This window comes from Zonotrichia albicollis, unplaced genomic scaffold (assembly GCF_047830755.1).
Source record: "Zonotrichia albicollis isolate bZonAlb1 unplaced genomic scaffold, bZonAlb1.hap1 Scaffold_205, whole genome shotgun sequence".
Lineage (NCBI taxonomy): Eukaryota > Metazoa > Chordata > Aves > Passeriformes > Passerellidae > Zonotrichia > Zonotrichia albicollis.
The window spans coordinates 21,446-45,273 of NW_027428390.1; the positions used below are offsets into that span (position 1 = coordinate 21,446).

Consider the following 23,828-nt stretch of genomic DNA (forward strand, 5'->3'; position numbering starts at 1 on the left):
CTGTCCCCACTGTCCCCGCTGTCCCCTCTGTCCCGGTGTCCGTCGCTCACCGGGGCCGGTGGTGGCGCTGGCCGGGGCGGACCAGGGGCTCCAGAAGCCGCCGTAGCTGAGCCCGTCGGGGCGGGCGCGGGCCCGGACGGAGTAGGGGGTGCTGGGGCTGAGCCCCCCGACCCCCTGCTCGCGCCGGCCCGCCGGGACCCCCACCTGGGGACACCAAAAAACCCTAAAAACCCCGAAATAACCCCAAAACCCCCCAAAAACCCCATAAAAACCTCCAAAATAACCCCGAAAATAACCCCGAAAATAACCCGAAAATAACCCCGAAACAACCCCAAAAATAACCCCAAAATCACCGCAAAAATAACCCCGAGTTCGGGGTGCTGGGGCTGAGCCCCCCGACCCTCTGCTCGCGCCGGCCCACCGGGACCCCCACCTGGGGACACCAAAAACCCATAAAAACCCCATAAAAATCCCCAAAATAACCCCGAAAATAACCCCAAAAATAACCCCAAAAATAACCCCAAAATATCCCCAAATATAACCCTAAAATACTCCCGAAAATAACCCCGAGTTCGGGGTGCTGGGGCTGAGCCCCCCGACCCCCGGCTCGCACCGGCCCGCCGGGACCCCCACCTGGGGACACCAAAAACCCCCAAAACCCCATAAAATAACCCAAAAATAACCCCAAAAACCCCATAAAAACCCCCAAAATAACCCCCAAAATAACCCCAAAATAACGCCCAAAATAACACCAAAAATAACCCCAAAAAGTCCCAAAATAACCCCAGAAATAACCCCGAAAATAACCCCAAAATCCAGCCCGAAAATAACCCTGAAAATAACCCCCAAAAATAACCCCCAAAAAACCCCAAAGCCCCAAAATAACCCCAAAATAACCCCAAAAATCACCCAAAATTAACCACAAAAAATACCCCCGAAAATAACCCAAAAATAACCCCAAAAATAACCCCAAAAATAACCCTCAAAACCCCCCAAAATAACTCCAAAATAACCCCAAAGATACCCCCAAAATAACCCCCAAAATAACCCCAAAATCCAGCCCGAAAATAACCCCAAAATAACCCCCAAACCCCCCAAAATAACCCCAAAATAACCCCAAAATAACCCCAAAAACCCCAAAAATAACCCCGAAAATAACCCCAAAATAACCCCGAAAATAACCCCAAAAATAACCCCGAAAATAACTCCAAAATAACCCCAATAACCCCAAAAATCACCCCGAAAATAACCCCAAAATAACCCAAAAATAACCCCAAAATAACACCAAAAATAACCCAAAAATAACCCCAAAAATAACCCCAAAATAACCCCAAAACCCCCAAAATAACCCCAAATCCTCCCAAATCTCCCCCCAAGGGACCCCAAAATCCCCCCCCAGGCATCCCAACCCCCCCCAGGACCCCCCAAAACTCCCCCAGGGGACCCCCAATAATCCCAAATCTCCCCCAAATGACCCCAAACCCCTTCAGGCCCCCCCCCAGGTCTCCCCCACGGACCCCAAACCATCCCAGGAGACCCCAAAACCCCCCCAAAGGACCCCAAATGACCCAAAACCCCTCAGGGACCCCAAATCGTCCCCCAGGAGCCCCTTCAGGGACCCCAAAACCCCCACAGGGGACCCCAAAACCCCCCCCCAAGGACCCCAAATAATCCTGAATCTGCCCCAAATGTCCCCCCGAATGTCCCCCCCCAGGGGTCCCCAAACCCCCCAAATGCCCCCAAACCCCCCCCAAATCTCCCCCAAATGACCCCAAACCCCCTCAGGGGACCCCAAAATCCCCTCAAGGAACCCCAAATCTCCCCCCAAATGACCCCAAAGCCCCCCCCCAAACCCCAAAACCCCTCCCAAATTGCCCCCAAATCCCCCCAGGACCCCCCCAAACCCCTCAAATCCTCACCAAAGTACCCAAATGATCCCAAATCCCCCTCAAATGACCCCAAAATCCCCTCAAATCGCCCCCCCAGGGACCCCAAACACCCCTAACCCCCCCAAATCCCTCTCAAATGAACCCAAACCCCCCAAATCCCCCCCAACCCCCCCCCAGGGCTCCCCCAAATCCCCCCCAAACCTCCCCAAATCCCCCTCAAATGACCCCAAAATCCCTTCAAATCGTCCCCCAGGGACCCCCAATAATCCCAAATGACCCCAAAATCCCCCCAAATCCGCCTAAATCCCCCCAGGAGCCCCCCAAATCCCTTCCAAATGACCCCAAATCCCTCCCAAACTCCCCCAAATCCCCCCAGATCCCCCCCAAACCCCCCCAGGGACCCCAAATCCCTCCCAAATGACCCCAAACCCACCCAGGACCCCCCCAAATCCCCCCAGGGGAACCCCAAATGATCCCAAACCCCCCCAGGCCCCTCCCAAATCCCCCCACACCCCCCCAGGACCCCCCCAAACCCCCCCAACCCTCCCCAAAACCCCCCAAATCCCCCCAAATCCCCCCCAAACCCCTCCCAAATGACCCCAAATCCCCCCCAAACCCCTCCCAAATGACCCCAAATTCCCCCCAAATCGATCCCAAATGACCCCAAACCCCCTCAGGACCCCCCAAAATCCCCCCAGGACCCCCCCAAATCCCTCCCAAATGAACCCAAACCCCCCCAAATCCCCCGCAAACCCCCCCAGGGCACCCCCCAACTCCCCCAAATGCCCCCCAAATCCCTCCCAAATCTCCCCCAAACCCCCACAGGCCCCCCCAAATCCCCCCCAACCCCCCCCCAGGGGAACCCCAAATGACCCCAAATCCCCCCAGGGCCCCCCCAAATCCCCCCAAATGACCCCAAATCCCCCCCAGGACGCCCCAAATCCCCCCAGGGCCCCCCCAAATCCCCCCAAATCTCCCCAAACCCCCCCAGGACCCCCCAAAATCCCCCCCAGACCCCCCCAAATCCCTCCCAAATGACCCCAAAATCCCCCAAGCCCCCCAAACCCCCTTAAATCCCCCCCAGGACCCCCCCACCCCCGATCCCCGCTCACCGTTTTTGGGGGTCCCCCCGGGGGGCTCAGCGCCAGCTCGAACACGAGGCTGGAGTGCAGGTACGGCCCGGGGGGGGGCGCCCAGCGCACGCACAGCTCCCCCCGCGCCCCCCCCGCCGACACCGACACGTTCCGGGGGGGCCCGGGCAGCACTGGGGGGGCAAAAAGGGGTCAGGGGGCACCCCAAAAACATCCCGAATTGATAGGAGCCCCCAAACCCCAAAAATCCCGAATTTACCTCAAAAAATTACCCCAAAAATACCGAATTTACCCCAAAAAATTACCCCAAAAAATCCCGAATTTACCCCCCAAAATCCCTCATAAAATCCCAAATTTACCCCCAAAAAATTACCCCAAGAAGTCCCAAGTTTACCCCAAAAATCTCTCATAAAATCCCAAACTTACCCAAAAAAATTACCCCAAAAAATCCCGAATTTACTGCAAAAATCCCGAATTGATAGGAGCCCCCAAACCCCAAAAAGTCCCAAATTTACCCTCAAAAATCCCTCATAAAATCCCAAATTTACCCCCAAAAATTCCTCATAAAATCCCAAATTTACCCCCAAAAATTACCCCAAAAAGTCCCAAATTTACCCCCAAAAATCCCTCATAGAATCCCAAGTTTACCCCAAAAACTTACTCCAAAAAATCCCGAATTTACTGCAAAAAATCCCAAATTGATAGAAGCCCCCAAACCCCAAAAATCCTGAATTTATCCCCAAAAAAACCCCACAAACCGACACCAACACGTTCCGGGGGGACCCGGGCAGCACTGGGGGGGCAAAAAGGGGTCAGGGGGCACCCCAAAAACATCCCGAATTGATAGGAGCCCCCAAACCCCAAAAATCCCGAATTTATCCCCAAAAATCCCGAATTTTCCCCAAAAAATTACCCCAAAAATCCCGAATTTTCCCCAAAAAATTACCCCAAAAAATCCCGAATTTACCCCCCAAAATCCCTCATAAAATCCCAAATTTACCCCCAAAAAATTACCCCAAAAAGTCCCAAATTTACCCCCAAAAATCCCTCAGAAAATCCCAAATTTACCCCAAAAAATTACCCCAAAAAGTCCCAAATTTACCCCCAAAAATCCCTCATAAAATCCCAAATTTACCCAAAAAAATTACCCCAAAAAGTCCCGAATTTACCCCCAAAAATCCCTCAGAAAATCCCAAATTTACCCCAAAAAATTACCCCAAAAAATCCCGAATTTACCGCAAAAAATCCCGAATTGATAGTAGTCCCCAAACCCCAAAAATACCGGATTTACCCCAAAAAATCCATCATAAAGTCCGGAATTTATCCCCAAAAATCCCTCATAAAATCCCAAATTTACCCCAAAAAATTACCACAAAAAATCCCGAAATTGATAGGTCCCCCCAAACCCCCAAAATCTCGAATTTACCCCAAAAAATTACCCTAAAAAGTCCCAAATTTACCCCCAAAAATCCCTCATAAAATCCCAAATTTACCCCAAAAACTTACCCCAAAAAATCCCGAATTTACCCCCAAAAATCCCTCATAGAATCCCAAATTTACCCCAAAAAATTACCCCAAAAAATCCTGGGTTTACCCCCCAAAATCCATCATGAAATTCCAAATTTACCCCAAAAATTTCCCCAAAAAATCCTGAATTTACCACCAAAAATCCCTCATAAAATCCCAAATTTACCCCAAAAAATTACCCCAAAAAATCCCAAATTTACCCCCAAAAATCCCTCATAAAATCCCGAATTTACCCCAAAAAATTACCCCAAAAAGTCCCTACACCGACACATTCCGGGGGGGCAAAAAGGGGTCAGGGGGGCACCCCAAAAAAATCCCAAAGCGATAGGAGACCCCAGACCCCAACAAGTCCCAAATTTACCCCAAAAATCCTTCACAAAATCACGAATTTACCCCAAAACCTCTCAAAAATCCCCACAGATCCCCCCAAAATCCCCCCAAAATCCCCCCAAAATTCCACTCCCCCCCCCCAAAGGTGTGAGCTCCCAGGAACCCCCCTAAAATCCCTTAAAATCCCCCAAAATCCCCCCAAAATCCCCCTGAATTCCCCCCAAATCCCCCCAAAAAATCCCCCCCAAAATAGCCCCAAATCCCTTCAAAATCCCTTAAAATCCCCCCAAGACCCCCCAAAATCCCCCTCAAATCCTCCCAAACGCCCCCCAAATCCCCCTGAAACCCCTGAAAATCTCCCCCAAAATCCCCCCAAGACCCCCCAAATTCCTCCCAACCCCCCCAAAATCCACCTGAAAATCTCCCCCAAAATCCCCCCAAGACCCCCCAAAATCCCCCTCAAATCCTCCCAAACACCCCCCAAATCCCCCTGAAACCCCTGAAAATCTCCCCATAAAATCCCCCCAAGACCCCCCTCAAAATTCCCCTGAAACCCCTGAAAATCTCCCACAAATTCCCCCCAAGACCCCCCCAAATCTTCCCCAAAATCCCCCTCAAATCCTCCCAAACCCCCCCCAAAAAATTCCCCTGAAAATCTCCCCCAAAATCCCCTGAAAATCTCCCCATAAAATCCCCCCAAGACCCCCCCAAATTCCCCCCAAGACCCCCCCAAAATTCCCCTGAAAATCTCCCCCAAATTCCCCCCAAATCCCCCCAAATTTTCCCCAAGACCCCCACCCAAAATTCCCCTGAAACCCCTGAAAATCTCCCCCAAATCCCCCCAGGACCCCCCAAATCCCGCGGTACCGAGTTGGTCGATGTAGATGGTGCGCTGGAACAGGGGGGTCTCAGGGGAGGTCTCGGGGGTCTCTGAGGTTTTGGGGGGACTCTCGGTGGTCTCAGGGGGTCTCTCGGTGTCCTTGGTGGTCTTGGGGGTGGTCTCGGTGGTCTCAGAGATTTTTGGGGGGGTCCCGGTGGTCCCAGTGATCTCTGGGGGTCTCTCGGTGATCCCGGGGGGTCTCTCGGGGGTCTCGGTGGTCTCTGGGGGTCTCTCAGTGGTCCCGGAGGTTTTGGGGGGTCCCTTGGTGGTCTCAGATGTTTTGGGGGGTCTCTCGGTGGTCCCAATGATCTCCGGGGGTCCCTCGGTGGTTTTGGGGGGTCCCTCGGGGGTGCCGGGGGGTCCCGGGGCGGTTTTGGGGAGGGGTCTCCCCCGCAGCACGCGCAGCTCCAGGGGCACGAAGGTGACGGTGGCGGCCGCGGGGAGGGAGCACCAGAACCGGGACCCCCGAATTGGGGACAGCGCGGTGGCACTGAGGGGACACTCCTGCCACGGGTCCTGTCTGGGGGGGCAAAGGGCAGGGGTCACTCAGGGGTCAGGCTGGGGTCACTCAGGGGTCATTCAATGGTCATTGGTCACTCAGGGACCACTCAGGGACCCCCGAATTGGGGACAGCGCGGTGGCACTGAGGGGACACTCCTGCCACGGGTCCTGTCTGGGGGCAAAGGTCAGGGGTCAGGCTGGGGTCAGTCTGGGGTCACTCAGGGGTCAGTCTGGGGTCAGTCTGGGGTCACTCAGGGGTCAGTTGGTCACTCAGGGTCAGTCAGTGGTCACTCGGGGTCAAGAGTCATTGGTCACTCACCGGTCACTCAAGACCCCCCCCTTGGTGACACTGAGGGGACACTCCTGCCACGGGTCCTGTCTGCCAGGGGGCAAAGGTCAGGGGTCAGGCTGGGGTCAGTTGGTCACTCAGGGGTCAGTGGTCACTCAGGGGTCACTCACGCCAGTCATATCTCTGATGGTCAGCGGGTCGGGGGCTGTCCCAGAAGCAGCGACAGCGACAGGGACGGGGGGAGCAGTGATGGGCAATGAGGGGGCAGTGAGGGGTCACTCAGGGTCAGGGGTCAGGGGTCACTCAGTGGTCACTCAGTGGTCACTCAGTGGTCAGGGGTCACTCAGTGGTCACTCACTCCAGCCAGTATCTCCAATGGTCAGGGGCTCTGGGGCTGTCCCAGAACCAGCAACAGCGACAGGGGGCAGTGATGGGCAATGAGGGGGCAGTGGTCACTCAATGGTCAGTCATTGGTCAGAGGTCACTCAATGGTCAGTGGTCACTCACTCGAGCCAATATTGAAGGCTGAATCTCTTTGTGTCCAGGGCTCTGGGGCTGTCCCAGAAGCAGCAACAGGGACAGGGGATGTAGGGGACAATGAAGGGTCAGGGGTCACTCAGGGTCACTGAGTGGTCACTCAGTGGTCATTCATTGGTCACTCAGGGGTCATTGGTCACTCAGGGTCACTGAGTGGTCACTCAGGGGTCAGTGGTCACTCAATGGTCAGTGGTCACTCACTCCAGCCAATATTGAAGGATAAATCTCTGTCTCCGGAGCTGTCCCAGAAGCCGCAACAGGGACAGGGACAGGGACAGGGGGTGTAGGGGACAATGAAGGGTCAGGGGTCACTCAGGGTCACTCAGGGTCAGTGGTCACTCACTCCAGCCTGTACTCCAGCCGGTATCTCCATGACTCCGGCTCCCTGGGGCTGTCCCAGAAGCAGCAACAGGGACAGGGGATACTCAATGCTCACTCAGGGTCACTCAGTGGTCACTCAGGGTCAGTGGTCACTCACTCCAGCCTGTACTCCAGCCGGTATCTCCGTGTGTCCAGCTCTCCAGGGCTGTCCCACAAGCAGGGACAGGGACAGGGGGTGTAGGGGACAATGAGGGGGTCAGGGATCACTCAGGGGTCACTCAGGGTCAGTGGTCAGTGGTCACTCATTGGTCACTCACTCCAGCCTGTACTCCAGCCGGTATCTGTGTGTGTCCGGCTCTCCAGGGCTGTCCCAGAAGCAGCGACAGGGACAGGGACAGGGACAGGGACAGGGACAGGGGGTACTCAATGCTCACTCAGGGTCACTCAGGGGTCAGTGGTCACTCACTCCAGCCTGTACTCCAGCCGGTATCTGTGTGGCTCCGGCTCCCCGGGGCTGTCCCAGAAGCAGCGACAGGGACAGGGACGGGGACAGGGGGTGTAGGGGACAGTGAGGGGTCAGTGGTCACTCAGTGGTCACTCACTCGAGCCGATATTCCAGCCGGTATCTCCATGGCTCGGCCGGCCCGGGACTGTCCCAGAAGCAGCTCAGCTCGTGCAGGGTGCGGGTGAAGCAGTGCGGGGGCTGAGGGTCCGAGCGCTGCACGATGGACACTGCGGACAGGGGGCAGCCTGGGGTCACTCAGGGGTCACTCAGGGGTCACTCAGGGATCAGTCTGGGGTCACCCAGGGGTCACCCAGAGGACAATGGACACTGCGGACAGGGGGCAGGGGTCAGCCTGGGGTCACTCAGGGGTCACAGGGGTCAGTCCGGGGTCAGAGACACTGTGGACACAGACAGGGGTCACTCAGGGGTCAGGGGTCACCCAGGGGTCACAGACACTGCAGACAGGGGCATTGGTCAGTCTAGGGTCACTCAGGGGTCATAGGGGTCACTCAGGGGTCATTCAGGGGTCATTCAGGGGTCACAGAGGTCACTTAGGGGTCACAGAGGCCACTCAGGGGTCACTCAGGGGTCACTCTGGGGTCACTCAGGGGTCTCTGGGGTCACTCTGGGGTCACTCTGGGATCAGTCTGGGGTCACCAGGGGTCACCCAGGGGACAATGGACACTGCGGACAGGGGGCAGGGGTCAGCCTGGGGTCACAGGGTCAGTCTGGGGTCACAGGGGTCACTCAGGGGTCACTCTGGGGTCACAGGGGTCACTCTGGGGTCACTCTGGGATCAGTCTGGGGTCACCAGGGGTCACCCAGGGGACAATGGACACTGCGGGCAGGGACAGGGGTCAGCCTGGGGTCACCAGGGTCACCAGGGGTCACTCAGGGGTCACTCTGGGGTCACCCAGGGGTCACTCTGAGGTCACCTGGGGTCACTCAGGGGTCAGGGACGCGGGGACAGGGTTCAGGGGTCACAGGGGACAATGGACACTGCGGGCAGGGGGCAGGGGTCACTCAGGGGTCACTCTGGGGTCACTCTGGGGTCACACAGGGGTCACTCAGGGGTCAGGGACGCAGTGACAGAGTTCAGGGGTCGCAGGGAAAAAGGGGCACTGGGCAGGGGTCAAACAAGGGTCACAGGGGTCACCCAGGGGTCAATGGACACTGCGGACAGGGGTCAGGGGTCAGCCTGGGGTCACAGGGGTCACTTGGGGGTCACTTGGGGGTCACTTGGGGGTCAGGGACACTGCGGACAGGGGTCAGGGGTCAGCCTGGGGTCACAGGGGTCACTTGGGGGTCACTTGGGGGTCACTTGGGGGTCAGGGACACTGCGGACAGGGGGCAGGGGTCAGCCTGGGGTCACAGGGGTCACTTGGGGGTCACTTGGGGGTCAGGGACACTGCGGACACAGACAGGGGTCACATAGGGGTCAGGGGTCAACCAGGGGTCACAGACACTGCAGACAGGGGCATTGGTCAGTGTAGGGTCACTCAGGGGTCACTCAGGGGTCACCCAGGGGTCACTCAGGGGTCACTCAGGGACAAGGGGGACACACAAGGAATTTCACACCCCCCTCCCAAAACTCCCAAAAATCTCCCAAAAAAACTCCCAAAATCCGCCCAAACCACCCCAAAAAACTCCCCCCAAAAAACTTCTCCCAATTCCCCCAAATCCTTCCTAAACTCCCTAAAACTCCCAAAATCTCCCCAAAACCCCCAAAACTCCCTCTAAAACTCCCCAAAACTGCCCAAAACTGCCCAAAACTGCCCCAAAACTGCCCCAAAACCCCCTCCCAAGCTCCCCAAATCCCCAAAATCTCCCCAAACCCCCCAAATTCCCCCCAAAACTCCCCCTAAACCCTCTCAAAATCTTCTGAACGCCCCAAACGACCCCAAAATTCCCAAATCCCCTCCTAAAGTGTCCAAATCTTCAAAATCTCCCCAAAACCCCCCAAATTCCCCCCCAAACTCCCTCCTAAGCTCCTTAAAACTCCCAAAATCCCCCAAAATCCCCCCAAACACGTCCTGAACTCCCCGAACCGCCCAAAATCTCCCCAAAATCCCCCAAAGCCCCCCAAAATTTCCCCCAAAAAATCCTCCCAAAAACCCAAAAAATACCCCCAAAAATCCCCTCTCCAAAACCCCAAAATTTCCCCAAAAATCCCCCGAAAAATCCCCCTCAATTCCTCAAAATCCCCCCAAAATCCCCCCCAAAATCCCCCCAAATCCTCCAAATTCCTCGAACTCACCCCCGAAACCCCAAATCCCTCAAAAAGCCAAAAATCCCCCAAATTTCCCCCCCAAAATTCCCCAGAATCCCCCGAAATCTCCCCAGAAACCCCAAATCTCCCCCAAAACCCCCAAGGTCTCTCGAAATCCCCCCCCAAACCCCAAAATCCTCCCCAAAATCCCCCCAAAATTCTCCAAAACTCCCCCAAAACCCCAAATGCCCGCAGACCCCACCATTCCATCCCCAAAATCCCCAAATCCTCCCCAAAATCCCCCCAAAATTCCCCCCAAAAAACCCAAATCCCCAAAATCCCCCCAAATTCCCCCCAAAATCCCCCTAAAATCCACCCTAAAATCCCCCAAATTCCCCTCAAAATCCCCCAAAATCCCAAATTCCACCCCAAAATCCTCTCCAAAATCCCCCCCAAAAAAACCTCCAAATCCCCCAAATCCCCCCAAAATCCCCCCCAAAATCCCCAAATCCCCCTTAAACCCCCCCGAAATCCTCCAAATTCCCTTCAAAATCCCTCAAAATACCAAATTCCACCCCAAAAATTCCCCCCAAATCCTCAAAATCCCCCCCCAAAAAAACCCCAAATCCCCCCGAAACCACCCCAAAAATCCACCCAAATGCCCCCAAAATGCCCCAAACCTCCCCAAATCCCCCCCAAAACCCCCCCGACATCCCCCAAATCCCCTCAAAATCCCCAAATCCCCCCCAAAACCCCCCCGACATCCCCCAAATTTCCCCTCAAAATCCCCCAAAAACCCAAATTCCACCCCAAAATCCTCTCCAAAATCCCCAAACTGCCCCCAAAATGCCCCCCAAAAAAACCCCAAATCCCCCCGAAACCTCCCCAAAAATCCCCCCAAAACCCCCCAAATTTTCCCCAAAATCCCCCAAATCCTCACAAGATTCCCCCAAAACGCCAAAATCCCCCCTAAAATCCCCCCCAAATCCTCCCCCAAAATCCCCCCAAAATCCCCAAAATTCCCCCCAGAATTTCACAGAATCCCCACAACCACCCCAAAAATCCCCCCAAAATCGCCCCCAAAATTCCCTCAAAACCCCAAATCTCCCCTAAAATTCCCCCGAAATCCCCTAAATTTTCCCCAAAATCCCCTAAAATCCCAAATTCCACCCCAAAATCCCCCCAAAAAACCCCCCAAATCCCCCTGAAACCTCCCTAAAAATCCCCCCCAAAATCCCCAAACCGCCCCCAAAATCCCCCCAAATTTTCCCCAAAATCCCCCCAAAATCCCTCAAACCTCCCCAAATCCTCCCCAAAATGCCCCAAAACCTCCCCAAATCCCCCCCAAAATCCCTCCAAACCCCCAAAATCCCCCCAAATCCCCCCAAAATCTCCCCCAAAAATCCCTTCAAAATCACCCCAAAACCTCCCCAAATCCCCCCAAATCCCTCCAAAATCCCTCAAACCTCCCCAAATCCCCCCCCAAATCTCCCAAATCCTCCAAATCCCTCCAAAATCCCTCAAACCTCCCGAAATCCCCCCAAAAAATCCACAAAAACCCCCAAAATCCCCCCAAATTTTCCCCAAAATCCACCCAAATCCTCCCAAATCCCCCCAAAATCCCCCAAATTTTCCCCAAAATCCACCCAAATCCTCCCAAAATCCCCCAAATTTCCCCCAAACTCCCCAAAATCCCCGAATTTCCCCCGTTTCCCCCTCACCTTCCTCCTCCAGCTCCGGGGGGGTCTCGGAGCCCCCCAGGACCCCCCTGGGGCCCCCCCGTGTTTGGGGGATTTGGGGGAGCCCCCCCGGGAGCCCCCCCAGGAGCCCCCCCAGGAGCAGCAGCGCCCCCGGCCCCGCCATCGGGCGGATTTGGGGCCGTTTTGGGCTTTTTTGGGGTTTTTTGGGGTTTTTTTTTTGGGGTTTGTTTTTTTTTTTGGGGCGGTTTTTGGGGGGGCCCCTCCCCCCCCTCCCTGCCAGGGCGGGGCTGGGCTGGGGGGGGGAGATAAGGGAGGGGGAGGGGCGAGATAAGGGAGGGGGAGGGGATTTGGGAACCTCAAAAACTCCAAAGGGAGCCCCAAAAAAACCACCCCAAAAAAATCCCAAAAATCCCATGGGGACCCCCCCCAAAAATCCCATGGGGACCCCCCCCCCAAAAATAAAAAAAAGCTGGAACCCCCCCAAATAATGCCCCGGAGGATTCCCCCAAAAATCCTGCCGGGAACCCCAAAAAAAACCCCAAAAAACCCTCCCAAGAACACCCCAAAAAATCCCAAAAATCCCATGGGGACCACCCTCCCCCCAAAAAAAAAAAATGCTGGAATCCCCCCCAAAAATGCCCCGGAGGATCCCCCCAAAATTCCTGCCGGGAACCCCAAAAAAACTCCAAAGGGAACCCCAAAAAACTCCAAAAGGAACCCCAAAAAAACCCTCCCGAGAACACCCCAAAAAAATCCCAAAAATCCCATGGGGACCCCCCGCAAAAATAAAAAAAAGCTGGAACCCCCCCAAAAATGCCCCGGAGGATTCCACCAAAAAATCCTCCCGGGAACCCCAAAAAACCCCCCAAAAAACCCCAAAAAACTCCAAAGGGAACCCCAAAAAACCCTCCCAAGAACACCCCAAAAAAATCCCAAAAATCCCATGGGGACCCCACCCCCCAAAAAATAAAAAAAAGCTGGAACCCCCCCAAAAATGCCCCGGAGGATTACCTCAAAAAACCCCCAAAAAAACTCCAAAGGGAACCCCAAAAAACCCTCCCGAGAACACCCCAAAAAAATCCCAAAATCCCATGGGGACCCTCCCCAACTCCCCCCCCCAAAAAAACCAAAAAACAACTGGAACCCCCCCAAAAATGCCCCGGAGGATCCCTCCAAAAATCCTGCCGGGAACCCCAAAAAAAACCCAAAATCCCCCCCAAAAAATCCCCCCCAAACCCCCTAAAAATTCCCCACGGGACCCCCCCAAACCCCCGTCCGGGGACCCCCCAAAAATCCTCCCAGGAACCCCAAAAACCCCCCAAAATCCCCCCAAAAAACCCTCCCAGACCCCCCAAAAATTCCCCTCGGGAACCCCAAAAAACTCCACAGGGAACCCCCAAAAACCCTCCCTTGAATCCCCCCAAAAAATCCTCCCGAGACCCCCAAAAAATCCTCCCGAGACCCCCAAAATCCCCTCCAAAAAAAAACCTCGGACCCCCAAAATTCTCTGGGGTCCCCCAAAAATCCTCCCGGTAACCCCAAAAAAACTCCAAAGGGAACCCCCAAAAAATCCTTCCCAGACCCCCCAAAAAAGCCCCAGGACCCCCCAAAAATCCTCCCGGGATCTCCCCAAAAAAACCCTCAGGGACCCCCAAAAAACGCCCGGGACCCCCCAAAAACCCTCCCAGTACCCCCTCCCAAAAAAACCCCCTGGGATCCCCAAAAAAACCACGGCGGGCACCCCAAAAAATCCCCCAGGAACCCCCAAAAAACCCTCAAAAATCCCCCCTGGGATCCCCCCAAAAATCTCCCAGGACCCCCAAAAATCCCCCCTGGAACCCCCTAAAATCCTCCCCAAGACCCCCCCAAAAATCGTGGGACCCCCCCCCCCAAAAAACTAACCCGGGACCCCCCCCCAAAAAACAATCCTTGGAAACCCCAAAATCCCTCCTGGAACCCCAAAATCCCTCCTGGGACCCCAAAAAAATCCTGGGACCCTCCCCAAAAAAACTAACCCGGGACCCCCCCCAAAAACAATCCTTGGAAACCCCAAAATCCCCCCTGGGACCCCCAAAAAAATCCCTCCGGGAACCCCAAAAATCCCTCCTGGGACCCCCAAAATTCCTCCTGGAACCCCAAAAATCCCCCCCGGGAACCCCAAAAATCCCCTGGGACCCCCAAAAAATCCCGGGACCCCCCAAGAATGAGCCGGGCTGGGGGAGGGCACGGGAGGCTTTAATGGGGAACAACTGGGATTGTACTGGGGATACTGGGTTATACTGGGATGGCACGGGGGGTTACTGGAGTATACTGGTCCATACTGGTTCATACTGGGTTATACTGGTCCATACTGGTTTATACTGGTTTATAATGGTTTACACTGGTCCATAATGGTTCATACTGGTCCATACTGGTTCATACTGGTCTATAATGGTCCATACTAGTCTATAATGGTTCATATTAGTCCATACTGGTTTATAATGGTTCACACTGGTCCATAATGGTTCACACTGGTCCATAATGGTTTACACTGGTTGTTACTGGTCCATACTGGTTTACACTGGTTTATAATGGTTTACACTGGTCCATAATGGTTTATACTGGTTTATAATGGTTTACACTGGTCCATAATTGTTCATACTGGTCCATACTGGTTTACACTGGTCCATACTGGTCCATAATGGTTTATACTGGTTTATAATGGTTTACACTGGTCCATAATTGTTCATACTGGTCCATACTGGTTTACACTGGTTGTTACTGGTCCATACTGGTTTTTCCTGGCGGTTGCTGGTGCACATTGCTTCATACTGGTTTGTACTGGTCCGTACTGGTTTATACCGGTGGTCACTGGTTTATACTGGTTCTTCGTGGTGGTCGCTGGTTTGTACTGGTTTTTCCTGGTCCATACCGGTCCATACTGGTTTATACTGGTCCATACTGGTTTATACTGGTCCATACTGGTTTATATTGGTCCATACTGGTCCGCTCTGGTCTGTACTGGTTTGTACTGGTTTATACTGGTTTGTAGTGTTGGCTACTGGTCCGTACTGCTCCATACTGGTTTATATTGTGTTATACTGGTTTATACGGGTCCGTACTGGTCTGTACTGGTTTGTACTGGTTTATATTATTTTATACCGGTCCAAACCGGCCCATACTGGTTTATACTGGTCCATACCAGTCCATACTGGTCTGTACTAGTTTATACTGGTTTGTACTGGTTTGTATTGCTTTATACCGGTCCATACTGGTTTATACTGGTTTGTACTGGTTTATATTGCTTTATACTGGTCCATACTGGTCCATACTGATCCATACTGGTTTATACTGGTTTATACTGGTTTATGCTGGTTTATATTGTTTTATACTGGTCCATACTGGTTTATACTGGTTTGTACTGGTTTATATTGTTTTATACCGATCCATACTGGTCCGTACCGGTCCATACTGGTCCATACTGGTTTATACTGGTTTGTATTGTTTTATACCGATCCATACTGGTCCGTACCGGTCCATACTGGTTTATACTGGTTTGTACTGGTTTATATTGTTTTATACCGGTCCATACCGATCCATACTGGTCTGTACCGGTCCATACTGGTTTATACTGGTTTATATTGTTTTACACCGGTCCATACCGGTCCATACTGGTCTATACTGGTTTGTCCTGGTTGGTGCCGGCGCTGCCGCCCCTCCCCCCCCCGCGCAGGAGCCGCGCGCGGCGCTTGAGCAGAGCCCGGGATGGGGGAGGGGCGGGGGCGGCCTCGTCTGGGGAGGGGAGGGGACACGGTCAGGGAACCCCAAAAACACCGAAAATCACCCCAAAAATCACCCCAAAATACCCCAAAAATCACTCCAAAAATCTCACCAAAATTACCCCAAAAATCACCCAAAAATACCCAAAAAATGACCCCAAAAATGACCCCAAAATACCCAAAAAATACCCCAAAAATCACCCCAAAACCCACCCCAAAATACCCCAAAATACCCCAAAAATCAACCCAAAATACCCCAAAACCCACCCCAAAACCCACCTCAAAATGCCCCAAAACTCACCCCAAAATACCCCAAAAATCACCCCAAAACCCACCCCAAAATCGCCCCAAAAATCACCCCAAAAATCACCCCAAAATGCCCCAAAAATACCCCAAAAATCACCCCAAAAATCACCCCAAAACCCACCCCAAAAACCACCCCAAAATACCCCAAAACCCACCCCAAAACATCCCAAAATACCCCGAAAATCACCCCAAAAATCACCCCAAAACCCACCCCAAAATACCCCAAAAATCACCCCAAAAATCACCCCAAAATACCCCAAAATCACCCCCAAAACCCACCCCAAAATACCCTCCAAAAATCACCCCAGTAACACCCCAAAACCACCAAAAAATCACCCCAAAAATCACCCATAAAACACCCCCAAATACCCCAAAATACCCCAAAAATCACCCCAAAATACCCCAAAAATCACCCCAAAACACCCCAAAAATCACCCCAAAATACCCCAAAAATCACTCAAAAAATCACCCCAAACCCCACCCCAAAATACCCCAAAATCACTCAAAAAATCACCCCAAACCACTCAGGGAACCTCAAAACCCCCAAAATCCAGCCGGAGACCCCCAAAACTCACCCAAAACCTCACAAAAAACCAAAATCCCCCCAAAAAATCCCCCACAAACTCCTCCAATGTCCCCCAAAATCCCCCCAATTCCCCCCAAATCCCCCCAAATCCCCCCGAAATCCCCCAAATCCCCCCGAAATCCCCCAATTCCCCCCAAATCCCCCCAAAATCCCCCCCAAATCCCCCCAAAATTCCCCCAAATCCCCCCAAAATCCCCCCAAAATCCCCCCAAATCCCCCCCAAATCCCCCCAAATCCCCCCAAAATCCCCCCAAAATCCCCCCAAATCCCCCCCAAAATCCCCCCAAATCCCCTCCTCACCCTCAGAGCTGGGGGGCAGCGCCGGGGGCTCCTCCTGAGGCAGCGCCGGGGGCTGGGGGACCCCAAAAATGGGTCAAGACCCCCAAAAAACATCCAAAATACCCAAAACCACCCAAAACCACCAATGGGGACCCCAAAAATGGGTCAGGACCCCCCAAAACTGGATCAGGATCCCCAAAAAACATCCAAAATACCCAAAACCACCCCAAAACCACCCCAAAAACAGCAATGGGGACCCCAAAAATCCCCAAAACCACCCCAAAGCCCACCCAAAACAGGAAAGGGGATCCCAAAAATGGGTCAGGACCCCCCAAAAATGGATCAGGATCCCCAAAAAACATCCAAAATACCCAAAACCACCCCAAAACCACCCCAAAACCAGCAATGGGGACCCCAAAAATCCCCAAAACCACCCCAAAACCCACCCAAAACAGGAAAGGGGATCCCAAAAATGGATCAGGACCCTCAAAAATGGATCAGGACCCCCCGAAAAACACCCAAACCACCCAAAACTACCCCAAAACCCACCCAAAACAGGAAAGGGGATCCCAAAAATGGGTCAGGACCCCCCAAAAATGAGTCAGGACCCCCCCAAAACATCCAAAATACCCAAAACCACCCCAAAAACAGCAATGGGGAGGGACCCCAAAAATCCCCAAAACCCACCCAAAACAGGAAAGAGGACCCCAAAAATGGGTCAGAACCCCCAAAAATTGATCAGGATCCCCAAAAAACATCCAAAATACCCAAAACCACCCCAAAACCACCCCAAAAACCACAATGGGGACCCCAAAAATCCCCAAAATCCACCCCAAACCCACCCAAAACAGGAAAGGGGACCCCAAAAATGGGTCAGGAACCCCCAAAAATGGGTGAGGATCCCCAAAAAACATCCAAAATACCCAAAACCCACCCCAAAAACCGCAATGGAGACCCCAAAAATCCCCAAAACCACCCCAAAACAGGAAAGGGGATCCCAAAAATGGGTCAGGATCCCCCAAAAATGAGTCAGGACCCCCAAAAAACATCCAAAACCCCAAAACCACCCCAAAAACCGCAATGGGGACCCCAAAAATCCCCAAAACCCACCCAAAACAGGAAAGGGGACCCCAAAAATGGGTCAGGATCCCCCAAAAATGGATCAGGATCCCCAAAATCATCCAAAACCCCAAAACCACCCCAAAACCACCCCAAAACCAGGAACAGGGACCCCCCAAAACCACCTCAAAACCACCCAAAAATGAGTCAGGACCCCCCCAAAACATCCAAAATACCCAAAACCACCCCAAAACCACCAATGGGGACCCCAAAAATGGGTCAGGACCCCCCGAAAAACATCCAAGCCACCCAAAATCACCCCAAAACCCACCAAAACCAGGAAAGGGGACCCCAAAAATGGGTGAGGACCCCCAAAAATGGATCAGGATCCCCAAAAAACATCCAAAATACCCAAAACCACCCCAAAAACAGCAATGGGGACCCCAAAAATCCCCAAAACCCACCCAAAACAGGAAAGGGGATCCCAAAAATGGGTCCGGACCCCCAAAAACATCCAAAACCACCCCAAAACCACAATGGAGACCCCAAAACTACCCCAAAAACGGGAATGGGCACCCCAAAAATGGATCAGGACCCCCCCAAAAACATCCAAAATGCCCAAAACCATCAAAAACCCACCCAGAAAAAGGAAAGGGGACCCCAAAAATGGTTCAGGAACCCCCAAAAACATCCAAAATACCCAAAACCACCCAAAACTGCAATGGGGATCCCAAAAATGCATCAGGACCCCCCCAAAAACATCCAAACCACCCAAAACCATCAAAAACCCACCCAAAAACAGGAACGGGGACTCCAAAACCAACCCAAAACACTCCAAAAAATGGGCCAGGACCCCCCAAAATACCCAAAAAAACCCAAAACCACCTCAAAACCACCCCAAAACCCCCCCAAAAATGGGTCAGGACCCCCCAAAACCACCCAAAATTGGGTTAGGGCCCCCAAAACTGCAATGGGGATCCCAAAAATGGGTCGGGACCCCCCGAAAAACATCCAAACCACCCAAAATCACCCCAAAAACAAGAATGGGGACCCCGACATGAGTCAGGACCCTCAAAACCACCCCAAAACCAGCAATGGAGACCCCCAAAATGGGTCAGGACCCCCCAAATGGACCTGGGACCCGCCAAAATGGGTCAGGACCCCCAAAATGGAGTCAGGACCCCCCAAATCAGCCCAGACCCCCCCAAAATGAGCTCAGACCCCCCCTAAATGGACTCGAGACCCCCAAAATGGACTCGGGACCCCCCGAAATCAGCCGGGACCCCCCCAAAAATGGACTCGGGACCCCCAAATGTATTCAGGACCCCCCAAATTGGGCCAGACCTCCCAAAACGGGGTCAGGACCCCCAAAAATGGGCTTAAAACCCCCAAAATTGAGTCACACCCCCAAAAGGGAGTCAGACCCCTCCCCAAATTAGCCCAAATCTCCCCAAATTAGCCCCGCCCCCCCTAAAAAGGACTCGGGACCCCCCCCAATCAGCCCCTCCCCCGTTCTCACCTGGGGGCGGCGCCCGGGGGGCGGAGCCGGCGCTGGCCACGCCCCCTCGCGTAGCCCCGCCCCCAACAGCGCCAGCAGCGCGCGGGGGTCGCGGGGGGGGCGGGGCCCCAAATCCTGGGGGGAGGGGAAACTGAGGCATGGCCGGGCCACACCCCCTTCATATGTGTGGCCACGCCCCTTTCACCTGTCCGCGTGTGGCCACGCCCCCTCACCTCACCCGTGTGGCCACATCCCCTCACATGTGTGACCACGCCCCCTCATCACCAGTGTGGCCACGCCCCCTTCACATGGGTGGCCCCGCCCCCTCACCTGTCCCAGGTGTGACCCCGCCTCCTCACTTAGACCAGGTGTGGCCCCGCCCCGTCACGGTAGGCCCCGCCCCCTCCTCACCTGTCCCAGGTCTGGCCCTGCCCCCTCACCTGTCCCAGCCGTGGCCCCGCCCCCTCCCCATGTGGCCCCGCCCCCTCACCTGGCCCAGCTGGGTCAGGATCCTCTGCAGCCGCTCCGAGGCCACGCCCAGGGCGTGGCTCACCTGGGCCAGGTCCCTGCAGGCCGAGGCCACGCCCCCCGAGCCGGGGCGGGGGGAGGGGTCCCTGCAACCGGGGTGTGTCACAGGTGTGTCCTCAATGTCCCCAGGTGTGCCCAGGTGTGCTCAGGTGTGCCCAAGTAACCCCCAGGTGTGCCCAGGTGTGCCCCAGGTGTGTCCCCAGTGTCCCCAGGTGTGCTCCAGGTGTGTCCAGGTAACCCCCAGGTGTGTCCCCACCCCCCCAGGTGTGTCCTCAATGTCCCCAGGTGTGCTCCAGGTGTGCCCAAGTAACCCCCAGGTGTGCCCAGGTGTGTCCCAGGTGTGCCCCCAATGTCCCCAGGTGTGCTCCAGGTGTGTGCAGGTAACTCCCAGGTGTGTCCCCACCCCCCAGGTGTGTCCCCAATGCCCCCAGGTGTCACAGGTGTATCTCAGGTGTCCCAGGTGTGTCTGTACCTGTCCCCAATGTCCCCAATGTCCCCAGGTGTGTCTCTCATCCCCCAGGTGTGAATATCCCAGGTGTGTCCCCAATGTCCCCACGCATGCCCAGGTGTGTCCCAGGTGTGTCTCTCACCTCCCCTGGGCTGTCCCCAGGTGTGTCTGTACCTGTCCCCAGGTGTGCCCCAGGTGTGTCCCCAGGTGTGTCTCTCACCTGCCCAGGGCCATCCCCAGGTGTGTCTGTACCTGTCCCCAGGTGTGTCCCAGGTGTGTCCCCACCCCCAGGTGTGTCTATCCCAGGTGTGTCTGTACCTGTCCCCAGGTGTGTCCATCCCAGGTGTGTCCATCCCAGGTGTGTCTCTCACCTGCCCGGGGCTGTCCCCAGGTGTGTCCCCAATGTCCCCAGGTGTATCTCAGGTGTCCCGGGGGTGTCCCCAAGTGTGTTTCTCACCCCCCAGGTGTGTCCCCAATGTTCCCCAGGTGTGTCCCCACCCCCCAGGTGTGTCTGTACCTGTCCCCAATGTCCCTAGGTAACCCCCAGGTGTGTCCCCAGGTGTGCCCCAGGTGTGTCTGTACCTGTCCCCAATGTCCCCAGGTGTGTCCATCCCAGGTGTGTCTCTCACCTGCCCAGGACTGTCCCCAGGTGTGTCCCCAATGTTCCCCAGGTGCGTCCCCATCCCCCCAGGTGTGTCCCAGGTGTGTCTGTACCTGTCCCCAGGTGTGTCCCCACCCCCCAGGTGTGTCTATCCCAGGTGTGTTTCTCACCCCCCAGGTGTGTCCATCCCAGGTGTGTCCATCCCAGGTGTGTCCATCCCAGGTGTGTCCCCATCCCCCAGGTGTGTCCATCCCAGGTGTGTCCCCACCCCCCAGGTGTGTCCATCCCAGGTGTGTCTCTCACCTGCCCAGGGCTGTCCCCAAGTGTGTCTGTACCTGTCCCCAATGTCCCCAGGTGTGTCCCCACCCCCCAGGTGTGTCTATCCCAGGTGTGTCCCCACCCCCCCAGGTGTGTCTATCCCAGGTGTGTCCCCATCCCCCAGGTGTGTCCATCCCAGGTGTGTCCCAGGTGTGTCTCTCACTTGCCCGGGGCTGTCCCCAGGTGTGTCCCCACCTTTCCCAGGTGTGTCCCAGGTGTGTCCATCCCAGGTATGTCCCAGGTGTGTCCCCAATGTCCCCAGGTGTGTCTATCCCAGGTGTGTCCCCACCCCCAGGTGTGTCCATCCCAGGTGTGTCCCAGGTGTGTCTGTACCTGTCCCCAGGTGTGTCCATCCCAGGTGTGTCCATCCCAGGTGTGTCCCCACCCCCCAGGTGTGTCTATCCCAGGTGTGTCTATCCCCAGGTGTATCCCAGGTGTGTCTATCCCAGGTGTGTCCCCACCCCCCAGGTGTGTCCATCCCAGGTGTGTCCATCCCATGTGTGTCCATCCCAGGTGTGTCCCCACCCCCCAGGTGTGTCTATCCCAGGTATATCTATCCCCAGGTGTATCCCAGGTGTGTCCATCCCAGGTGTGTCCCCACCCACCAGGTGTGTCCATCCCAGGTGTGTCCATCCCATGTGTGTCCATCCCAGGTGTGTCCCCACCCCCCAGGTGTGTCTATCCCAGGTATATCTATCCCCAGGTGTATCCCAGGTGTGTCCATCCCAGGTGTGTCCCCACCCACCAGGTGTGTCCATCCCAGGTGTGTCCATCCCATGTGTGTCCATCCCAGGTATATCTATCCCCAGGTGTATCCCAGGTGTGTCCATCCCAGGTGTGTCCATCCCAGGTGTGTCCCAGGTGTGTCTATCCCAGGTATATCTATCCCCAGGTGTATCCCAGGTGTGTCCATCCCATGTGTGTCCATCCCAGGTGTGTCCCAGGTGTGTCTATCCCAGGTATATCTATCCCCAGGTGTATCCCAGGTGTGTCCATCCCAGGTGTGTCCATCCCAGGTGTGTCCATCCCAGGTGTGTCCATCCCAGGTGTGTCCCCAATGTCCCCAGGTGTGTCCATCCCAGGTGTGTCCATCCCAGGTGTGTCTCTCACCTGCCCAGGGCCGTCCCCAGGTGCTCCCCCCGCAGGCGCCCCCGCAGAGCCGCGGCCTCGGCCCGGAGCCGGGACAGGGACACGGACAGGTGAGACAGGTGAGGGGACAGGTGAGAGACCTGGGACAGGGACACGGACAGGTGAGACAGGTGGGACAGGTGAGGGGACAGGTGACACACCTGGGACAGGGACACCGACAGGTGAGACAGGTGAGGGGACAGGTGAGAGACCTGGGACAGGGACACGGACAGGTGATGGGACTGGAAAGGGGACACCTGGACAGGTGAGACACAGACAGGTGAGACACAGACAGGTGAGACAGGTGGCACACCTGGGGACAGGGACACGGACAGGTGATGGGACAGGTGACACACCTGGGACAGGTGAGACAGAGACACGGACAGGTGATGGGACAGGTGAGACAGGGACAGGTGAGACAGGGACAGGTGAGATGGGTGAGATAAAGGTGAGACAGGTGTGAGACACGGGGACAGGTGACACAAGTGAGAGAGGTGGCACCCAGGACAGGTGACACTCAGGACAGGTGATGCACAGGTGAGGCACAGGTGATGGCACAGGTGACACACAGGTGACACACAGGTGACACACAGGTGTGACAGGTGACACTCAGGTGACACACAGTGACACTCAGGTGACACACAGGTGACACACAGTGACACACAGGTGACACGCAGGTGACGGCACAGGGACACCCAGGTGCCATTGTGGGCGGGGCCTCACCTGTGCCGGGGCTCTGGGGGGCGTGGCCGGGGGCGGGGCCTCGCTCGGTGCTCCCGGGGGGGTCTCCGGGGTCTCCTCGGGGGCTCCGGGGGGAGGAGGGGGCGAGGGGGGGGGATGGGGGGGGCTCCTCCTGCCCCTCCCCCCAAGGAGGCTCCGCCCCCCAAGGAGGCTCCGCCCCCCACTGCGGCTCCGCCCCCCACTGAGGCTCCGCCCCCCACTGTGGCCACTCCTGTGGGGAGGGGGGAGGGGAGAGAAAGGGGTGGGGGGATGGGGGCGGGGACAGCCCCGGACCCCCCAAAAATCACTGAAATCACCCTAAAATCCACAAAAATCGCCTCAAAATCCGCAAAATTACCCCAAATCCCCCTCAAACCTCCCAAAATCTTCCAGGGACCCCCAAAATCCCCCCCCTCAAATCGTCCCCAGATCCTTCCCTGTCCTCCCCCGACCCCAAATCCCCCCAAACCCACCCAGATTACCCCCAAATCCCCTCAACCCCCCCCCCCCAAATCCCTCCCAGGACCCCCCAAATTCCCCCTAAATCCCCTCAAACCCTCGATAAATCCCCCAAATCCCCCAAATCCCCCCGGGAACCCCCCCAAATCTTCCCCAATCCCCCTCCCCCAAAATCCCTCAAAAATCCCCTCCAGGTCTCCCAAAATCCCCCCCAAATTCCCCCCAAACCCCCCCAAATTCCCGCTAAATCCCCTCAAACCCCCTCAAATCCCCCCAAATCTCCCCCGGGACCCCCCCCCCCAACACCTCCAAACCCCCCCAGGACCCCCAAATCCCCCCCAAATTCTCTCCCAAATCCCCC

General features: G+C 55.5%; 1 protein-coding gene across 1 annotated transcript in view; it reads right to left on the bottom strand.

Moving 5' to 3' along the window:
- The window catches only part of EPOR (erythropoietin receptor), a 37,648-nt gene that overhangs the window by 7,273 nt on the left and 6,547 nt on the right, over positions 1-23,828 (bottom strand). The window contains exons 7-16 of the mRNA XM_074533981.1: positions 23,385-23,394; positions 23,012-23,326; positions 22,271-22,389; positions 19,756-19,879; positions 19,287-19,400; positions 16,730-16,781; positions 7,968-8,097; positions 5,705-6,237; positions 3,002-3,153; positions 51-204 (exon numbers count right to left, since the gene is read on the bottom strand). Of these exons, the coding sequence (XP_074390082.1) occupies positions 51-204; positions 3,002-3,153; positions 5,705-6,237; positions 7,968-8,097; positions 16,730-16,781; positions 19,287-19,400; positions 19,756-19,879; positions 22,271-22,389; positions 23,012-23,326; positions 23,385-23,394 (1,703 nt within the window). The remainder of the gene's footprint in view (positions 1-50; positions 205-3,001; positions 3,154-5,704; positions 6,238-7,967; positions 8,098-16,729; positions 16,782-19,286; positions 19,401-19,755; positions 19,880-22,270; positions 22,390-23,011; positions 23,327-23,384; positions 23,395-23,828) is intronic.